General features: G+C 41.8%; 2 protein-coding genes across 2 annotated transcripts in view; one reads left to right on the top strand and one right to left on the bottom strand.

The window, feature by feature from the left end:
• Positions 1-19,997, top strand: part of LOC129860138 (oocyte zinc finger protein XlCOF22-like) — a 231,117-nt gene extending 211,120 nt beyond the window's left edge. Inside the window, exons 4-5 of the mRNA XM_055930475.1 lie at positions 15,789-16,037; positions 16,759-19,997. Of these exons, the coding sequence (XP_055786450.1) occupies positions 15,789-16,037; positions 16,759-17,996 (1,487 nt within the window). The 3' untranslated portion in view covers positions 17,997-19,997. The remainder of the gene's footprint in view (positions 1-15,788; positions 16,038-16,758) is intronic.
• Positions 1-21,146, bottom strand: part of LOC129860172 (zinc finger protein 883-like) — a 483,924-nt gene that overhangs the window by 89,768 nt on the left and 373,010 nt on the right. The window lies entirely within an intron of this gene.

Below are 21,146 nucleotides of genomic sequence, written 5' to 3'. Positions count from 1 at the left end.
TGACAGTGGAGCCCAGTTTGCACTGCAGCATCCAGAGATGGCATCAGTGAAGCTGGAAGACTGCAGTCAAACACTGGAGCTGAAAGTCAACATTAAAGATGGAGAAGAGGAAGAGAAGATTGGGAAATTTGTTATTCATGGTAAGAGCAGATTCTATCTATCTGTAAATTAGACCTTCTTAAGTTATGACCCAGTCCATTGATAGGTTGAATTCTGTAATTCTGACAACACATCCCTGAACAACTGGGCTGTCTGGAGTGATCAGAGAGGAGACTAAAGAAGTGAAGTAGACAAACTGCCAGTGTTTTGAAGTTCTATGAAATGAGTCTGTGTAGTTATTAAACCTTGTAATAGTGAGAGAAGGATGAAAATACAAATAATTTTCATCCTTTTTGCCTTTGACTGTTGAAACGCTTTTAGGACTGAGACCCCTTTTAGTCAACTGGTAGATTGTTTGGTCGATAGATAGGCTGTTGGTCAACCAAGCTTTTTTTAGTCAAGCAGTGGCAAAAATACATACAGTATATATAAAAAATGTATGGCACACAAGCCATCTTTCTGATTCACAGCTGTCTGAGTGGACTAATCCATTGTCTGTCTGAGTGGACTAATCCATTGTCTGTCTGAGTGGACTAATCCATTGTCTGTCTGAGTGGACTAGTGCATTGTCTGTCTGAGTGGACTAGTCCATTGTCTGTCTGAGTGGACTAGTCCATTGTCTGTCTGAGTGGACTAGTCCATTGTCTGTCTGAGTGGACTAGTCCATTGTCTGTCTGAGTGGGCTAGTCCATTGTCTGTCTGAGTGGGCTAGTCCATTGTCTGTCTGAGTGGGCTAGTCCATTGTCTGTCTGAGTGGGCTAGTCCATTGTCTGTCTGAGTGGGCTAGTCCATTGTCTGTCTGAGTGGACTAGTCCATTGTCTGTCTGAGTGGGCTAGTCCATTGTCTGTCTGAGTGGGCTAGTCCATTGTCTGTCTGAGTGGGCTAGTCCATTGTCTGTCTGAGTGGGCTAGTCCATTGTCTGTCTGAGTGGGCTAGTCCATTGTCTGTCTGAGTGGACTAGTCCATTGTCTGTCTGAGTGGGCTAGTCCATTGTCTGTCTGAGTGGGCTAGTCCATTGTCTGTCTGAGTGGGCTAGTCCATTGTCTGTCTGAGTGGGCTAGTCCATTGTCTGTCTGAGTGGGCTAGTCCATTGTCTGTCTGAGTGGGCTAGTCCATTGCCTGTCTGAGTTGTCACAAGCCGGCTCATAGCCTGTGACAAAAATGAGGGGACACGAACAACAGGTATAGGCCAATTTAAAAGTGTTCTTTATTATTAAACAAACTATGAACTTAAACTAAGAAAAAGGAATGAGGTGTGGATGTATCATAATGTAAGGTGTATGTAAAGTGCATGGGTGCATGAATATGTGTGTGTGAACATGACTGAGTGAAAACTATGCAAAACTAAAAAGGAACAAACAAATCATGAGCATACCTGGAGGAGCAGAGAGAGAGAGAGAGCAAGACAGGGAGAGGTGATTAGTAAGCAGTTTTATACCCTGAGCCCAGGTGGCTCCAATCACTTAACGACCCTCCTCTGCCTGCAGGAGGAACCGCCCCCTGCACTGCAGAGGAGGAGCCGTGACACCCCCCTCCTTAAAATGAGGGTCCCACCCTCAACCCAACTTCCTCCAACATATTCAAAATAATTCAAATTTCCCAAAAAACAAATAAACAACAAAAATACCAATCCCGGCTCCTAGCAGTATCTCCGTGTCCCCCAGTTGACTGTCCGCCCCTCAAACTCAGCAGCCCTGGTACCTGGGGAGCAATTTAAGAGAAAAGAGGCGCAGACAGCCCGTAGGGGTCAGCAGAGAAAAGCTACAAGCTAGGTTAAAGGAGCAAGGGACAGAGCATCAGCAATGATATTATCCTTACCACTAATGTGTCTAATATCAAGGTTGAAAGGTTGCAAGAACAAAGCCCAACGCATCAGGCGCTGGTTTGGGTTTTGCAGAGACCTCAGAAAAACAAGTGGGTTGTGGTCAGTGAACACAGTTAAAGGGGTCAAACCAGAACCAACATAGACCTCGAAGTGCTGTAAAGCCCAAATGAGACCTAAAGCCTCCTTTTCAATTACAGAATAGTTTTTCTGATACTTATTACATTTTCGGGAGAAGAAACTGACTGGACACTCAACCTTGTCGTCATTCTCCTGGAGAAGCACAGCCCCAGCACCGATTTGACTGGCGTCTACCTGCAATTTGAAAGGTTTCCCAAAATTTGGTGCTGCCAACACAGGTGCCAAACACAAAAGAGTCTTAACTGCATCAAATGCCTCTTGACACTGGGTGGACCAGATAAATTCAGCCTTGGCCTTCAACAGATTGGTCAGTGGGGACACTACTACCGAAAAGTTTTTACAAAAAGCACGGTAGTACCCCGCCATTCCCAGGAAGCGCATCAGTTCTTTCTTTGTAGAGGGCTGTGGGAACTGCCTCACAGCCTGAACCTTGGCTTCCACGGGACAGACAAATCCCTGACCAACAACCTTGCCTAGGTATGTGACTGTAGCTTTGGCAAACTCACATTTTGCCAAATCAATACCTGTGTCCAACATAGACTGCATCTCTGTGTCCAGTTTTAGTCTCTTCTCCTCAGATACACGATAAAATCTGTGTTTGATAGGCTTAGCATCTCCGATGTCTATATCATGTTCAATTAAGTGGGTTTGCGATGGAGTGTCAGAAAACAAAACAGGGTAGTTTCTAATAAGAGCTACCAATTCATCATGTTTCTCAGAGTCTAAATGATCTACCAAAACCCCAAGGTTTTGCAAAGTCTGGGAGTTTTTCAACCGTCCTTGGGTTTTGCCTCATCTGAAACTTTAACTTCCTCTTCTCCCCCCTCCACCACATTAAAGCCACAAGATGCAGGGACTGGGGCAGCAGTCAACACTGACCTCACTGCTGGAGTGCCTTCAACTTTGCTTAGATCACGGGAGTGATAACATTTTAACAGGTTTACATGGCATAATTTAGAGGACTTCCTATGACTAGGGGTTTCAATAAGATAGTTCAAATCTGACACTTTACGCAACACAGTGAAAGGACCACAGTATTTTGCCTGAAAAGGTGAACTTACAAGAGGCAGAAGAGCAAGTACCCGATCACCGGGACTAAACTCACGCAGCTCAGCCTGTCCATCATATTTCAGTTTCATTTTCCGTTGAGAACATTTTAGTTTTTCTTTCGCTAGTTCACCAGCCCTATACAACTTCAACCTAAAGCCATTTACATAGTCAATAAGGTTCCGAGGTGGTTCCTCAGGGAAACAACCATCCTGCAACACTGCTAAAGGCCCACGCACCTTATGGCCAAACACTAAGTCATTTGGGCTAAACCCTGTGCTTTCCTGCACTACTTCACGAGCAGCTAGTAACAGCCAAGGTAACCCCTCCTCCCAGTCGGCAGACAGTTCCGTACAATATGCACGAAGCAAGGATTTTAAAGTTTGATGAAAACGTTCCAAAGCTCCCTGGCTCTGGGCATGGAACGCAGTAGACTTGTTGTGTTTAACTTTAAGCTGTTTGAGAACCTGAGCAAATAAATGAGAGGTAAAGTTAGACCCCTGATCTGACTGGATGGTTTTTGGAATCCCAAATGTTGAAATAAATTGAGTTAAAGCTTTAACTACTGATTTTGAAGTTATGGTACGCAAGGAAAAAGCTGCCGGATATCTGGTTGCTTGACACATAACAGTTAATAAGTAGCTATGACCTGACTTGGACCTTGGTAATGGCCCAACACAATCGATAATAAGATGCTCAAAAGGTTGCCCTATGGCTGGTATTGAATACAACGGTGCAGGCTTTACAACCTGATTTGGCTTGCTTGTGCGCTGACACGTATCACAAGTTTTAATAAACTGAGATACATCCCGCTTTAAACGTGGCCAGAAAAAATAACGAAGTATGCGATCATAAGTTTTACGAACACCCATATGACCTGCCACATCACCATGTGAAGTTTGCAACACTTTATTTAGCAAAGTAGTAGGTACAACTATTTGAAAGACTGGTTCTCCTAAACCCTGATCATAGTGTGGAACCCATTTCCTGACCAACAGCCCATCAAGAAGAAAATAACACTGAGCACTATTCCTCACCACTGAATCAGGAACCACTTTATCAAACAGATCAGCCAAAGTAGTATCGGCTTTTTGCTCAGCCATCAATGAATCTCTAGAACTAGTCAACTGTTCTGTCTGGAGTTTGACTGGCAACTCAAGACTTTCTGGCTTACTCTCAATCTCCTTACGAGAGGCTGCGCGGGTAACCGCACAAACTGGAAATATCTCAGGAGACACACAGTTCTGATCCGGAGATTCCCTTGCAGGGGACACTGAAGGTTGCTTCTTACAGATGTTTAATTTGCCATCTGCCCACACCTTACTACCTGCCAAGTCATTCCCCAAAATCATGTGGACTCCCTCTACTGGCAACTGAGGTCTAACCCCAACATCTACATCACCCTCTACCAGACCACATTTTAGGGTAACTTCATGTAAAGGACAAGAGAATGGAACTAAACCCATACCACATACCATTACACAACGGCCAGTATCAGACTCTTTAGAGAACGGCAAAACAGATTCCAGAATAAAATAATCTAAAGCTCCAGTGTCTCTTAGGATCTTGATTTTAACATTCTGGTTGCCATCTACCAGGGACACTACACCATCTGAAATAAAGGCTGAAAGATCACAGCGGGAAAACTGAGAATCAAACTCAACTAGTGGCTGAAACAGCTCACCCTGGTGGTCAGAGGCTGTAACAGGACTTGCCATCACAACAGGTTTAACTTGAACTGACTGTTTTGATTTAAGCAGAGGACAATTTTTCTTCCAATGTCCTTCAACTAAACAGTAGCGACAGGTATTAGCATTAACCGGTCCTTTAAGTCCTCCAGACCCAAACTTCTGCCGAGGCCTTTGGAAAGAAGCCCCCAAAAAAGGTGACCTACTATTCCTAGGAGTAAAGTTATTCTTATGGTACATGTCACTCAAAATGGCTTTTATGTGTTAGCCTGTACTCATCTGCAAGGATTGCTGCATCACTTGGAGACTTAACTTTACGTTCAAATCATTTATGTAGCAACCTGGTCAGACACAGAATTTTTGAACTGTTCTAACACAATCAAATTAGACAGACCCTCAAAAGTACCAACTTCAGAAGCTGTACACCAACGATTAAATGTAGAAGTCAAATCACAAACAAACTCAGAATAGGTTTGTGAATCTAACTTTTTCCTGTAACGAAAACGTTGACGATATGCCTCTGGCACAAGCTCGTAGACCTTCAGAACTGCTGATTTAACTTTAGCATAAACTTTACTGTCAGCTACACTCAGTGCTGCAAAAGCCTCACGTGCTTTACCTGTAAGTACACATTGCAACAACATAGTCATGTCCAAATCTGACCAAGCTCTAGCTTCCGCAATACGCTCAAATAAAGTAAAGTATGTGTCTGGATCTGACTCATCAAATTTAGGCAACAAATGAAGATTCTGTGAAACATCAAACTGTGGTAGTCTTTCCGGTCTATTAGCATTTCTCAATCGCTCTATCTCTAATTGCATTTGCAACAGTTCCCTCTGCTGCTCAAAAGTTAATGAAGGGCTAGACTGAAAACTTGCACCCTCACTACTAGCAGACTGACCGCCAAAAACACCCATTTCCCTAAGACCCTGCTTTAAGCTAGTTTTAACAGTCTCTTTAATTTTTTTATCAACAATCTCAATCTGATAATGTTCAGCAATTTCAATTAACTGCTCCTTAGTACACAACTCTAAGGCTACCTCTGAAGGAGCTTGAACAAAACTACACAAAATGGAAGACATTTTCCTCAACCAATACAACTATTACAAATGCTCAAAAAAACACAACTCACCTGCTGTCAATCTGGGTTCAAGGACAGGAGCCACACCCCACTATCCTCCAAAACTACTAACTAACTGGCCCTGGTCTTCGTGCAGTCACATGTGGTGGGGTTTTATGCACACAAAACCAGTGGAGTGGAAAAGACAACCAGAAACTGGCAGCCCTCCCATAACCACGGAGGTGCTCCCGAGCCGATGTAGGGGAAAAGGGAAAGGGATGCTCTACCCACGTTCACTGCCACCTAAAACAAAAACACCACAAGACTCGTCCATTGCGGAGGGAATGGCACACCACTATCACAATCATTTCTAATCTACAATGTTTGTTTGGTTACGGTAATGCATTCAATACATTATTATTACAGTCTTACCATTGTCATTGTAGGAGTGGACACATTGTTTGCAGAGCGTATAACTTAGTCTACACTTGAGAGGTTTTGGTGTATTTCATTCCATTTAGGAGTTGTCAAATTATTCATTGTGTTTTGTTTAGTGTGCTCCTGTCAATGTTGAGTAAGGACACACACCTGATTACTCATTGAAGTAGTCCTATAGGCTAGCTGGCCTCTGTGTAAATGTAGGCCTATAAATGTGCCCATTTGGGGATCTGATGCTATTTCTGATTGTCTTAACTCACCGTCACTGTGGAGTTTCTCAAATATAAAAATGTTCAGCTCAAACAGCAAGTATGTGAAGTCTGTTTCTACATCCATTGAGAATGATAATAGTTCCTCAACGTAGCCTATTCGAAATGTCCAGCTCTCTCCCTTTTAATAACCGCCAAAAATGTCATGCTCAGATCCGGTGGAAACGTCATAACAGGCATACCTAATTACTTCTTATCCTTTGCGCAAAATATCCCTACGTCTGTCTGTCTGGAGCTCACTGTCATGGGAAACTGAGGGCCCAAAATATTTTATACAACGTTGCATGTTTGCTAGCACAGGCCAGACCAAATTAATAGTTGATACAATGTTTCAAGTTTCTTGCAGACAGGCCATGTGTAGCCAATTTGATTCACATGATATTTATTTCATCAGGATATTTTCTACCTGCAGGCTGCGATTGTTTTTATTTGTTAGCTTTATGTAAGCTAGTTTTGGCAATGGCAATAGAAGTTACTTTTAGATTTGTGTAATTTTATTTTAGATATAATTTTGTTTAACCACGTGACATTGATTTGAGATAAATAGACTTTATATATAAATATCTGTGCATGCGGACTACTGATGTCCTGTTCAGTTTGAGAACCTGAAGATGAGGAAAACTAGAGCTACGGCTATAATTGGTTTGAATGAAAACAATGTTTCATTGCACATAGTTATTGACCTCACAATAAGCCATATTCAAGTAATTTACATAACTTACATTACTATGAAGCGGTAGACGCGGAGATGAACAACGCTACATTAGCAGCTAATTAGCATTTCATTTTTGAGGGGCATTGAAGAGTTTGAATGTAAAATGTTGCAACTGTGGTGGGGATCCTATTCCCGAATTCCCAGAGTGCCCTGTTAGGGTGAAAGAGGTTGAGGTGTCAAGGATCAGGACTGTTCAGCAAATCTGCCATGTGGAGGCAGTGAAGAGGGGCAAGGAGCCACAGTTCTGAAGAAGATATGGTGGTGGATGCAACGCAACCAGTTGCAAATGTTGTACGTCAATCAAGTTATCTGGATACACTTATTGTGAAGAAAATGCTACGTGATCAAGACAAAGGAGATGATTGTGAACTACAGGAAAAAGAGGACCGAGCACGCCCCCATTCTCATCGTCGGGGCTGCAGTGGTGCAGGTTGAGAGCTTCAAGTTCCTTGGTGTCCATATCACCAACAAACTAACATGGTCCAAGCACACCAAGACAGCCGTGAAGCAGGCATGACAAAACCTATTGCATCATTGCCTGTTATGGCAATGCTCGGCCTCCGACCGCAAGGCACTACAGAGGGTAGTGCTAACGGCCCAGTACATCACTGGGGCCAAGCTTCCTGGACATAATTATATCTACAGCTGAGAAGTTTTTGGGCCTCCAAGACTTCACAGACTACTGTCGCCAGAAAATGTTCCAGCCTTAGAGGATCCTTCTGAGCCTGTGTAGGAACCTGATTAGAACAGAAAAGCAGGCTGATTTTAGTTTGTATTATTTATTTTTTATACCGTATGTACTGAACAAAAATATAAACGTGACATGTAAAGTGTCCCATGTTTCATCCCATAAATGTTCCATACACACACAAAGCTTATTTCTCTCAAATGTTGTGCACAAATTTGTTTACATCCCTATTAGTGAGCATTTCTCCTTTGCCAAGATAATCCGCCCACCTGACAGGTGTGGCATATCAAGAAGCTGATTAAATTGCATGATCATCATTACACAGGTGCACCTTGTGCTGGGGACAAGAGTAGCTGAGAAGGTGCTGCCTTTGTAATGGATGTGAAATGGCTAGCTAGTTAGCGGGTAAGCGCTAGTAGCGTTTCAATCAGTTACGTCACTTGCTCTGAAACCTAGAAGTAGTGTTGCCCCTTGCTCTGCAAGGGCCGCGGCTTTTGTGGAGCGATGGGTAACAACGCTTCGTGGGTGACTGTTGTTGATGTGTGCAGAAGGTCCCTGGTTCGGGCCCGTGTCGGGGCAAGGGGACGGTTTAAAGTTATACTTTTACACCTTGGCAGCAGCTAATGGGGATCCCTAACAAATATAAAACGAAAATGCCAATAAAATGTGCAGTTATGTCACACAACCCAATGCAACAGATGTCTCAAGTTTTGAGAGAGCATGCAATTGGCATGCTGACTGCAGGAATGTGCACCATAGCTGCTACCAGATAATTTAATGTTGATTTCTCTACCATAAGCCGCCTCCAAGTTGTTTTTGATAATTTAGCGGTATGCCCAACAAGCCTCTCAGTTGCAGACCACGTGTAGGGTGTTGTGTCGGGAGCGGTTTGCTGTTGCCTACAAAGTACTCCATGCTAGCATCGGGTTATGGTATGGGAGACAACGAACGCAATTGCATTTTATCAATGGTAATTTGAATGCACAGAGATACCATGACAAGATCCCGAGGCCCATCGTCCTGCCATTCATCCACAGAAGGATCTGTACACAATCCCTGGAAGCTGAAAATGTCCCAATTATTCCATGGTCTGCATACTCACTAGACATGTCACCCATTGAGCCTGTTTGGGGTGGTCTGGATCGACGTGTACCACAGCTTGTTCCAGTTCCTGCCAATATATAGCAACTTCACAATGAGGAATAGGCCCAGATGCGGCCCTCTTCTGGTGGGCCGGAACTGATTGACTCGGCCCGGAATCAGAATTAATGACTGCCAAGAATCGGCCCAAGTACATCAGGCTGTTTCCATCTACCGGAATTGAGCCAGCTTTGCTGGCATCTTACCAGAATCCCCCCAGAAGCGGCCAGATGCAAATTGAAATAAATGTATACAAAATTACCAGACAGTAATTTTAAATATTACTATTATACATTGTATGCATACAAATTATACCCCTCCACCCCCCAAAAATAACGTCAGAGGAAATGCTGTATGGGACAAGGACATCCTGGCCGGCCAAACCCTCCCCTAACTCACATGACGCCGGGCCAATCGTGCGTCGCCACATGGGTCTCCTGGTCACGGCCGGCACTGGCATCGAACTAGCATCTGTAGCAATGCAGTTAGCACTGCGACTGCTGCGTTAATGCTTATCAGCTGCCATGTACAAAGTATCAAAATAATAAAAAATAATAAAATACAACTTAAACCGGACTCTAAAATATATTTTTTTTTTTAAATCACAGAAACAATGAAAAAATATGGACAAATAAATAATGAAATGTTAATTATATACAGACGCCCGTTTAATCATCTGCCAGAGAGTAGCCCCAATCATCCCGAGACCCAAGTAATACATTTGGGAGGAGGAGAGGGCGGGAGGAAGAGCAGAGCAGAGCAGGCAGAGCAGAGCAGAGCAGAGCAGAGCAGAGCAGAGCAGAGCAGAGCAGAGCAGAGCAGAGCAGAGCAGAGCAGAGCAGAGCAGAGCAGAGCAGAGCAGAGCAGAGCAGAGCAGAGCAGAGCAGAGCAGAGCAGAGCAGAGCAGAGCAGCTACCCCCTTCTCATGTAACAGGGTAGGGCCAGCCCAAGGATCCCACAATGCACGGACGGTGTTAGTGGGGGAACAGGAAGTTCCCGACAGGCGTGCACCATTCTTCAGAATCAAAAAAGCGCCAGAACTGTGCACTCAAGAAGGTATCTTTTGTGCCCGTTTCCTTTTATTACTACAGGTACGTAATAGCACGTTTACATTTTCTAATTTCGAAAAAACATGTCATTCCATGCTAGGTAACAAATCCATTAAATTATTATCACGTTTGGTAAAGGTTTGATGTGATATTTGTGTCAAACCGAGTGAAGAACGTGGTGACGTTATACTATTTTACAAGTCACGTACCTAGAGACGTTGGGTTTGTCTTAGTGGATGTACATATTCTGCTCATGTTAATTTTCATAAAGAATCCATTTATGTGAGATTTCTGAGCTGCGTGTTATCGGTTTTGTGTAAAATTCACACGCTGGTAAAATGGCGGCGCCGCCTCGGACTGGGTCAACGGACTAAAGTGCAGGCAGTGTGGGTGCAGACCATTTTACGGTTGCGCTACTGTTTTGAAGCTGAATGTAATGCTTGTTGGTTTTCTACATGTGTACTAATATTCAGACACATGTAGTTGTTTCTATCTTTATCTACATTTGAGTATGGTGTGAATGGAAATACTACTGGTTTTTGATTGAAACAACGAAGACGCGGTTCTTCAGGAAAATAATACATAGTGCTGCCTGAAACAAACTAACCTTGTACTTCATGGTTTTTGAGTCATTTTATGTGAATTTAGGAAATCTATATATTAAGTGATCTTAACGCTGTGTGTCCTTTGTGTTTTAATGTTAATGCAATAATGTTTTGTTGCCAATGCTCACCTACCTGATCTATTGAAATGAGATCCGTTCTTGATTTGGACAAGAGTTCACCTCAAATTTCTACTGTTTGAGCTCATGGTCCTCTTTATAGAATATTAGCTCAACAGTATTGTGGACCTCCTGTACCTAAATATAAACAGTACCAGCACCTATTTCGGTCCAAGTCAAGCACTGAATTAGATAATTGAACAAAAAGAAATATAATATATTTTTAGAGAATAAAGAAGGTGCCAGAACTGGCAAGAAAATAACTGTTGTGTCTGTTTCTCTTCTACTACTTGCCGACTCAGGTATAAGGCCGGTAACATCAACAGTGAGGACAAACCCAGCCTGCCTCTCTCCTTCCACACAGTGTCCAAACCTACAGTCACTGGGTCCTGATTGTGACAGTGGAGCCCAGTTTGCACTGCAGGATCCAGAGATGGCATCAGTGAAGCTGGAAGACTGCAGTCAAACACTGGAGCTGAATGTCAACATTAAAGATGAAGAAGAGGAGGAGAAGATTGGAAAATCTGTTTCTCATGGTAAGAGCAGGTTCTAAGTTTGTTTTTCGTTCCAACTTCCCACTGTGTATGAAAAGTTGCAGTAGAACTGTTTCATGATGAACTGTTTCAATGAGAAGGTAGAAGTGCCCACTATTTATAGACTATAGAATTAGAATAATCATTCTATTTCCATGATTCCAAAAGATCACCTTGGTGTTTTGATCTAAATTGTCTAAATTGTAAGTTTTGATCTAAATTGCAATTGCAACATTTGGTTAAAAATAAGCACTAGTATCTTTGCCCAGTGTGTAAATTATCTCAAATGAGTGCAGGAAATTATTTTAGGTTGAATTGAACACTATAAAACAATCAGAATGGAGAAAGACCCATTGAACATTTTTTTGAATATAAGTGTTGCCACCCTAGGGTTGTGCACTACTCATAAAGCAAATGTAGAACTTTTATTAATCAAAAACATAAAATACCGTCAAAAATGTGAAAAATACCATGGTATGATATTTTTGCCACGTCGCCCAGCCCTATGTTAGAGCAAAAACCGAGCCACGGGGTCGAAGGAATTGTCCGTAGAGGTCCATGGAAGGAAAAATTCACAAGCTGGTAAAATGGCGGCGCCCATCCGGTCTGGGTCAACGGACTTCGGTGCAGGCAGTGTGGGTGCAGCAGAGACAATTTTAAGGTCGCACTACTGTTTTGAAACTAAATGTAATGATTGTCCGTTTCTACATGTGTAAAATATTGACACATTCAGTTTCTGTTTATAAACGATACTATGGTGTGAACGGAAATACAATTGTTTTTTGATTGGAATAATACCGTGAAGAGGGTTAAGGAAAATAGTACATGGTGCTGCCAAAAACTGTAAACTTGTACTAAATGGTTTTTGAGTCTTGTATGCATTTATCTACTACATGTTAAGTATTAGCTTGAAAGTATTGTGGAGCTCCTGCACCTAAATATAAACAGTACCGGCACCCAAAATGAGTATGGGCAACTATTTCAGTCCAAGTCAACCACTGAATTAGATAATTGAACAAGAAAAAATATAATATATTTAATAGAGAATAAAGAAAGTGCCAGAACTGTCAAGACAATAACTTTTGTGTTCGTTTCTCCTCTACTGCTTGCCATCTCAGGTATGAGGCCGGTAACATCAACAGAGAGGACAAACCCAGCCTGCCTCTCTCCTTCCACACTGAGTCCAAACCTACAGTCACTGGGTCCTGATTGTGACAGTGGAGCCCAGTTTGCACTGCAGGATCCAGAGATGGCATCAGTGAAGCTGGAGGACTGCAGTCAAACACTGGAGCTAAATGCCAACATTAAAGATGAAGAAGGGGAGGAGAAGATTGGAATATCTGTTTCTCATGGTAAGAGCAGGGTTATATCTAACTAAGTTTGTTTTTCATTCCAACTTCTCACTGTGTATGAAAAGTTGCAGTAGAACTGTTTCATGATGAACTGTTTCAATGAGAAGGAAGATGCTATAAAGTATAAACCACCAAAATATATTAATTTTTTCACTAACCTTCTCAGAATTCTTCAGATGACAGTCCTGTAACATCATATTACACAACTCGTATAGAGTTTGTTCGGAAATGTGCATATTTAGCGGCACAAAGCGTGCTTATACAATGAGAAAAGTTGCCAAGCTGCCCAGAAAATGTCGGGCGCCATCTTGGAGAGGCACCTAGTCTAATCAATAAATAATCATAAACTTGACAAAAAAATACAGGGTGGACAGCAATTGAAAGACAAATTAGTAATTAATGCAATAGCTGAATTACATTTTTAAAATTAACCTTACTGCGCAATACAGGGTGCGATAACGCAATGCTACACGGCAAATAATGGCGTCTTATGCATTTTACTTTTTCAACAGAACAACGAATTATCAGCATAAATAGTTCTTACTATTAGCTGAGCTCCCATCATAATCTTGGGAAAGGTGTCCTTTGTCCAAAAGAATCGTTGATAGGTTGGAGAACGTCGTCTTCAGAGTTGCAATTAGCAGTAAACATTAGCACGAAAGAGAGAAATACCCAAGTTCCTACAGCGCCAAGGAAATAAATACCCGAAAATCGCAATATACTGACATAAACTGATATAATTCGGTTCAAAATAACAAGATTATGATGTCTTTAAAGCCTATATCGAATAAAAACATGACCGGAATTATCTAAGTAGCTAAAACCAGAGCTTCTACAACGACATGGCAAGCTCCTCTTTGCGCCCAGTTGAAGATCCAAAAGAATGTCCACCGTGGTTCCAATCAATTTATAACCTCTGGGAACTGCGTAGAAACTCCATTTCAAGTCTTCCTATTTGCTGACACCCAGGGGAGGGCGTATGCAGTGCATCTCAACAAATAGAGGACAGGCATATTAATACACAGGTCTCAGAACAGTTTTGGAAAAATCAGCATTCTCAACTCTACATAGGGAAATTGCTCAAGTCCAGTTCTGTTTCACTTACAGACATAATTCAAACGGTTTTAGAAACTAGTGTTTTCTATCCAATAGTAATAATAATATGCATATTGTACGAGCAAGAATTGAGTACGAGGCAGTCTAATTTGGGAATGAAATTATTACAAAGTGCAAACAGCACCCCCTATTGAGAAAAGGTTTTAAGATCAGATGTTTCATAGATTACACCATTTGCAGAATGTCGGCCAAAATCCATCTCGTTCCATCTTCTCCCACTGCCGGCCAGTGGGCTTACTCTCACTACCATATTTGGTAGTGAGTGGAAACGCTAAGCGGATGCTTCATATTTATACATCTTTTGAAATATCTGTCTCATTGTTCTACCTGTGGCTGCACTGTGGAAGTGCAGGAAGTTCAGGGCAGGAACACAACATTCTTCAGTATAAAGAAACGCCAGAACTGTTGTGAAGAAAATAACCTTTTTGTCCGTTTCCATGTATTACTACAGGTATGTAATGGCACGTTTAAACTGTCTAATATCGAAAGAACATGTCATACCATGCTAGGAAACATCCATTAACTTCTTATTGCTGCAGGGGCAGTATTGAGTAGATTGGATGAAAAGGTACCCAGTCCCAGTTGCTAATATATGCATATTATTATTAGTATTGGATAGAAAACACTCCGAAGTTTCTAAAACAGTTTGAATGATGTCTGTGAGTATAACAGAACTCATATGGCAGGCAAAAACCTGAGAAAGAAATCCAACTCGGAAGTGGGAAATCTGAAGTTTGTAGGTTTTCAACTCATCGTCTATCGAATACACAATGGGATATGGGCCAGTTTGCACTTCCTACGGCTTCCACTAGATGTCAACAGTCTTTAGAACCTTGTCTGATGCTTCTACTGTGAGGTGGGGCCGAAGGAGAGGGGAATGAGTAAGGTCTGCCATGAGCTGACCATGCGCGTTCACATGAGAGGGAGCTCTGTTCCATCGCACTTCTGAAGACAATGGAATTCTCCGGTTGGAACATTATTGAAGATTTATGTTAACCTGTTTGGGCTGCAAGGGGCAGTATTGAGTAGCCAGATAAAAGGTGCCCATTTCAAACGGCCTCGTACTCAATTATTGCTCGTACAATATGCATATTATTATTACTATTGGATAGAAAACACTCTCTAGTTTCTAAAATCGTTTGAATTATTTCTCTGAGTGAAACAGAACTCATTCTGCAGCACACTTCCTGACCAGGAAGTGGAAAGTCTGAAACCGAGGCTCTCTTCTACCTCCTGCCTATACATGGTCATGAGATCTATTAGTATACATGCATGTCATACACCTTCACCTGGATGTCAAGAGGCTTTGAGAGAAGAAATTAGGTGATTATCTTGGTCTGAGATGGAACACATCTTCTTGGAATGACGTGTACCCCATTTTCGGTACTCTGAAGTGCGCGACGTGGACAGTGGGATTGCCTTCTCTTTAGCTACCCTAATAGGCGGGTACTATGTCCGGCTTTGATTTTATTTGATACATGTCACCATATCATCGTAAAGTATGTTTTTTTCAATATAGTTTCATCAGATTATTGAACATTTTTGGGGAGTTTTGCAGTGTTCCGTTCTCTTCCGTTTGTTTACATGGAAAGATTTGCGCCACTCGGCTAGTGTGCATGCTAAATGAAGAGGGAAAGTTGCCGTTCTAAATCCAAACAACGACTGTTCTGGACAAAGGACACCGCGTCCAACATTCTGACGGAAGATCACCAAAAGTAAGAAACATTTTATGATGCTATAGTATTGTGGAGCTCCTGTGCCTAAATATAAACAGTACCGGCACCTATTTCAGTCCAAGTCGAGCACTGAATTAGATAATTGAACATATAATATATTTTTAGAGAATAAAGAAAGTGCTAGAACTGTCAAGACAATAACTTTTTGTGTCTGTTTCTCATTGTTACTACAGGATTAGAATTAAGTCTGAGGCCGGTAACATCAACAGTAACGACAAACCCAGCCTGCCTCTCTCCTTCCACACTGAGTCCAAACCCACAGTCACTGGGTCCTGATTGTGACAGTGGGGCCCAGTTTGCACCGCAGAATCCAGAGATGGCATCATCTGTGAAGCTGGAACACTGCAGTCAAACACTGGAGCTGAATGTCAACATTAAAGATGAAGAAGAGGAGGAGAAGATTGGGAAATCTGTTAATCATGGTAAGAGCAGGTTCTATCTAAGTTTGTTGTTCATTTCAACTTTCCACTGTGTATGAAAAGTTGCAGTAGAACTGTTTCATGATGAACTGTTTCAATGAGAAGGTAGATGTTATTTCATGCTACTGAGACTTGCATGGTTTGACACCAGTATTGTCAGCATTTGAGAGAGTAGACTAAAGAAGTGAAGGAGACAAACTGCCAGTGTTTTAAAGTTCTATGAAGTGAGTCTGTGTCGTTTCTAACCCTTGTGATGTTGAGGTGGAGGATGATATGAAATGAGTCTGTGTAATTACTAACTCTTGTGACAGTGAGTGGAGGATGATATGAAATGAGTCTGTGTAGTTACTAACCCTTGTGATAGTGAGTGGAGGATGACACGCCCCTTTTTAGCTTTCATCTCTTACCCACTTTTAGAATAGTTTTATTCCCCTGTATTGTACAGCCTACTGATATGAATACATATGTCACCCGGTACAGACAGAAGAGGACCGGCCACCCCTTTGAGCCTGGTTCCTCTCTGTTTCTTCCAAGGTTCCTGCTTTCTAGGGAGTTTTTCGTGGCCACTGCGCTTCTACATCTGCATTGCTTGCTCTTTGGGTATTTTGGGTTGTTTTCTGTAAAGGACTTTGTTACAACTTATGTAAAAAGAGCTTCATAAAATACATTTGATTGACATGTCAATCACACCAATTGACTGGTTGTTCTGATATTGTTCACACAGGAGACCATGTTGAGACATTCTCTACATCCAGAGAGCATCAGCAGGAAGATCACAGAGCAAAGAGGTCCTTCCACTGCTCACATTGTGAGGAGATTTTACCATTTCTAACAAAGCTAAAAATACACCTAAAAATACACACAGAAGAAAAGCTTTACTCCTGCTCTGAATGTGGAAAATGCTTCACAACATCAACTGGGCTAAAAGTTCATCAGAGAACACACACAGGAGAGAAACATTTCTTCTGCTCTGACTGTGGAAAATGCTTCTCTCAACTTTCCCACTTAAAAACACATGAACGTATACATACAGGATTGAAGCCTTACTCCTGCTCTGACTGTGGAAAGAGTTTCTCTCTACTTGGCAACTTAAAAAAACATAAACGTATACATACAGGTGTGAAGCCTTACTCCTGCTCTGACTGTGGAAAGAGTTTCTCTCATCGGGACACCTTAAAACGACATGAACGTATACACACTGGAGAGAAGCCGTACTCCTGCTCTGACTGTGGAAAGAGTTTCTCTCAACTGGGCACCTTAAAACAACATGAACGTACACACAAAGGAGAGAAGCCTTACTCCTGCTCTGACTGTGGAAAGAGTTTCTCTCTACTTGGCAACTTAAAAAAACATAAACGTATACATACAGGTGTGAAGCCTTACTCCTGCTCTGACTGTGGAAAGAGTTTCTCTCATCGGGACACCTTAAAACGACATGAACGTATACACACTGGAGAGAAGCCGTACTCCTGCTCTGACTGTGGAAAGAGTTTCTCTCAACTGGGCACCTTAAAACAACATGAACGTACACACAAAGGAGAGAAGCCTTACTCCTGCTCTGACTGTGGAAAGAGTTTCTCTCTACTTGGCAACTTAAAAAAACATAAACGTATACATACAGGTGTGAAGCCTTACTCCTGCTCTGACTGTGGAAAGAGTTTCTATCGACCAAGCAACCTAAAACATCATGAACGTATACACACAGGAGAGAAGCCTTACTCCTGCTCTAAATGTGGAAAATGCTTCACAACATCAACTGGGCTAAAAGTTCATCAGAGAACACACACAGGAGAGAAGCCTTACTCCTGCTCTGACTGCATTGCGAGTTTCTTTTGTCGGAACACCTTAAAACGTCATGAACGTATACACACAGGAGAGAAGCCTTACTCCTGCTCTGACTGTGGAAAGAGTTTCTCTCGACCAAGCCACCTAAAAGTCCATGAATGTTTACACACAGGATAGAAGCCTTACTTCTGCTCTGTCTGTGGAAAGAGTTTCTTTCAACTGGGTAACTTAAAACAACATGAACGTATACACAAAAGAGAGAAGCCTTACTCCTGCTCTGACTGAGGAAAGAGTTTCTCTCTACTGGGCCACTTAAAAATTCACCAATATATACATACGGGAGAGAAGCCTTTCTCCTGCTCTGACTGTGTAAAATGTTTCCCAACATCAACTAGGCTAAAAGTTCATCAGAGAACGCACACAGGAGAGAAGCCTTACATCTGCTCTAACTGTGCAGCGAGGTTCTCTCTACTGTGCAACTTAAAGCGACATGAAAGTATACACACAGGAGAGAAGCCTTATCACTGCACTGACTGTGAGAAGAGATTCTACAGATTGGGCCACTTAAAAAGACACCAATGTATACATAAAGGAGAGAAGCCTCTTTAGTTCTCTCAGACTAGCTGAGATTAGACACTCCACTTAATTATCATGTCTTTAAATAATTGGCAATGATGAATTGGATCAAATGAAGACAGCTTATAACACTATTGTAAACCTATAGTTTCTCACTGTGAGAGAACTGTGCAGAGGAAAGGGAGCGTTATAGAATGTTAGCCTCTCTTTACTTTACTGATCAGTGTGGACCTTGTCAGTTTTGATGTGTTTTGTTAGCTTCTACTGTGAAGATATTGAGATTACGTTTTTTTTGCCCTTAGGGTTGAATATCCTCTGAGGCGTCTCACAATGGAGTTTGATGGTTGACTGGGTGGTACTGCTTCCCTTTGCAGTTTTCTGTGGGAATGAGCTAGTAGACACAACATACACTGAGTGTACAAAACATTAATGACACCTGCTCTTTTCATGACTTTCATGACTGACCAGGTGAAAAGCTATGATCCTTAATGTAGTTTTTGTGTATTTATTATGGATTCCCATTTGCTTTCAGTAGAAAACAAGAAACTGCAGTTAAGGACTGAAAGGACTGGAAACTGGAAAATTTTCAAAACATTGCCTGGTCTGATGAATCCCAGTTCCTGCTGTTTCATGCTGATGGGAGGACTATGGGACATGGGGTGTATTTTCAGGGCACACTTTGGACCTCTTGATAAAAGTTTAACAATGTTTGAATGCTACAGGATATCTAAATAATCCTTGCCAATCAGGTGCATCCCTTCATGGCAGCAGTGTATCCTTCTGCAAATAGATTTCTTCAACAGGATTATGCAACAAGGCTTGTCCAGGAATGGTTCCAAGAACATGACAGTGAATTCAGCTTACTGCAGTGGCCTGCCGAGTCACCAGATCTCAATCCAACTGTGCATCTGTGGGAGGAGATGGATCAAGCTATTTGGAGTAGATATCCACTCCCAGCCAACCCGACACAATTGTGGGAAGCATTGGAGTCAACATGGGCCAGCATCCATGTGGAACGTTCTCAACACCTTGGAGAGTCCATACCCCGACTAATTGAGGCTGTTCTGAGGACAAAAGGAGGTATAATTCAATATTAGGAAGGCGTTCCTAATGTTTTGTGCACTCAGTGTATATCAAATAAATATGTTGTGGTGATCACTTTTCAGCATTAGTTTGGGTGGATTATTTTATTTTACTAAACAATTTTGTTTAATGATAAACAGGCTATGAATCGACTACTTGTGTTTATTAATTTCTCTTTTTTAATACTAGATTCATTATTTTAGTCATTGATGATGAATGTATTTGAATAACTGTATTGAAGTTAATTGATCTGGCGGCAGGTAGCCTAGCGGTTAAGAGTGTTGGGCCAGTAACTGAAAGGTCGCTGGTTTGAATCCCGAGCCGACTAGGTGAAAAATCTGTCATTGTGCCCTTGAGCAAGCCAATTAACTCTTATTTGTCCTGTAAGTCTCTCTGGATAAAAACATCTGCTAAATGACAAGAATGTAATGAAAAATAATGTTTGTACATGAATTCATGCTGGGCAGCCACTTTTTTCTCATGTGTATATTTAAATTAAATAAACTATTTTTTAGTTAATACTGTATGTTGTCGTGGTAATTTCCTGTATTACTAAATGATGAGTTTACAAACCACACACAAGTCAATTATATTTTAAACTCCATCTTTAATTATATGAGTTTCACCATAGCCCTTTGACTCTCAGATCAATTCAGTGTCTATAAATGAATTCTCTGAGAGTGCTTACAAAATAATACTTAGTATCTTTTATAGCCAAGATACACCCCTCTCAACTCACATGACGAACCACAGATCTCAGGAACTTCACAAAGGGCCTTTTACTTGAAAGAGGATTATCCCATAGTCAGAAAGCATTAGCTATAAATTATCGTTCAGTTTGGTCTCTTAGACGAGGTTCTACTTCTCGTTCTTGGTACTTCATATTACCAAAACATTACCTCATCCAATGGCATATATCAATTGTCTACTTTAGATACTCCCATCTCAAATACAACCCACCCCTGGACAAGCTCCCTGGGGGGAGTGAGCCTCTAGGTCATATACTATCTCAAGATTCATGCAACATCAGAGGGGTAATACAATGCTTCCAGACACTGCCATACTCCCCCCCTCCCCCCCCCCCCCAATGGGAAAAGGAGGGAGTGACTGGAGTACAGACATAGTGGAGCCCTTCACATGGTTTCACAGATATATTCATAAAGAAGACAATGTTCAAACCTGACTTCTCCCTTTCTGATATTCTGCCTATTACCAGACATGTAAAAGACAAGCCTGACCTCTCCCCTCTCTGGGCCCCAAGTGACTTTTCCCTAGAGGAGATAGGTAAATGCAACTGCCAACAGTATAGTCCAAAAGAAGACATTCTAATGACAAGTATAAAGTAAATAAAACATCTTATTCCTCTATGTTACCTAACTTATTCTGATTCAGCTACGAAAATATACAATACTGGCCAGAGGGACATGACCATAGTAGGCTAGAGCAACTAAGTTAGTGTTAATGTTAGCTAGCATGCAAGTATACAGGCAGAGTTTCTTATGTTAGCCTAGAGAAATAGTTTGCGACATTAACGGAAACTGATCATTAATATAACAACCTTATCAAATTACAAATGTTTTCAAAAATGTTGACGCTTACAATTATCCGCGTGTCGTTGTGTTACGTCTTGAGGAACAAATGGCGGGTGAATGACTTGCTTCTTTCTCC

Source organism: Salvelinus fontinalis, chromosome 7 (assembly GCF_029448725.1).
Source record: "Salvelinus fontinalis isolate EN_2023a chromosome 7, ASM2944872v1, whole genome shotgun sequence".
Lineage (NCBI taxonomy): Eukaryota > Metazoa > Chordata > Actinopteri > Salmoniformes > Salmonidae > Salvelinus > Salvelinus fontinalis.
This window is presented reverse-complemented; position numbering and strand designations above follow the sequence as displayed.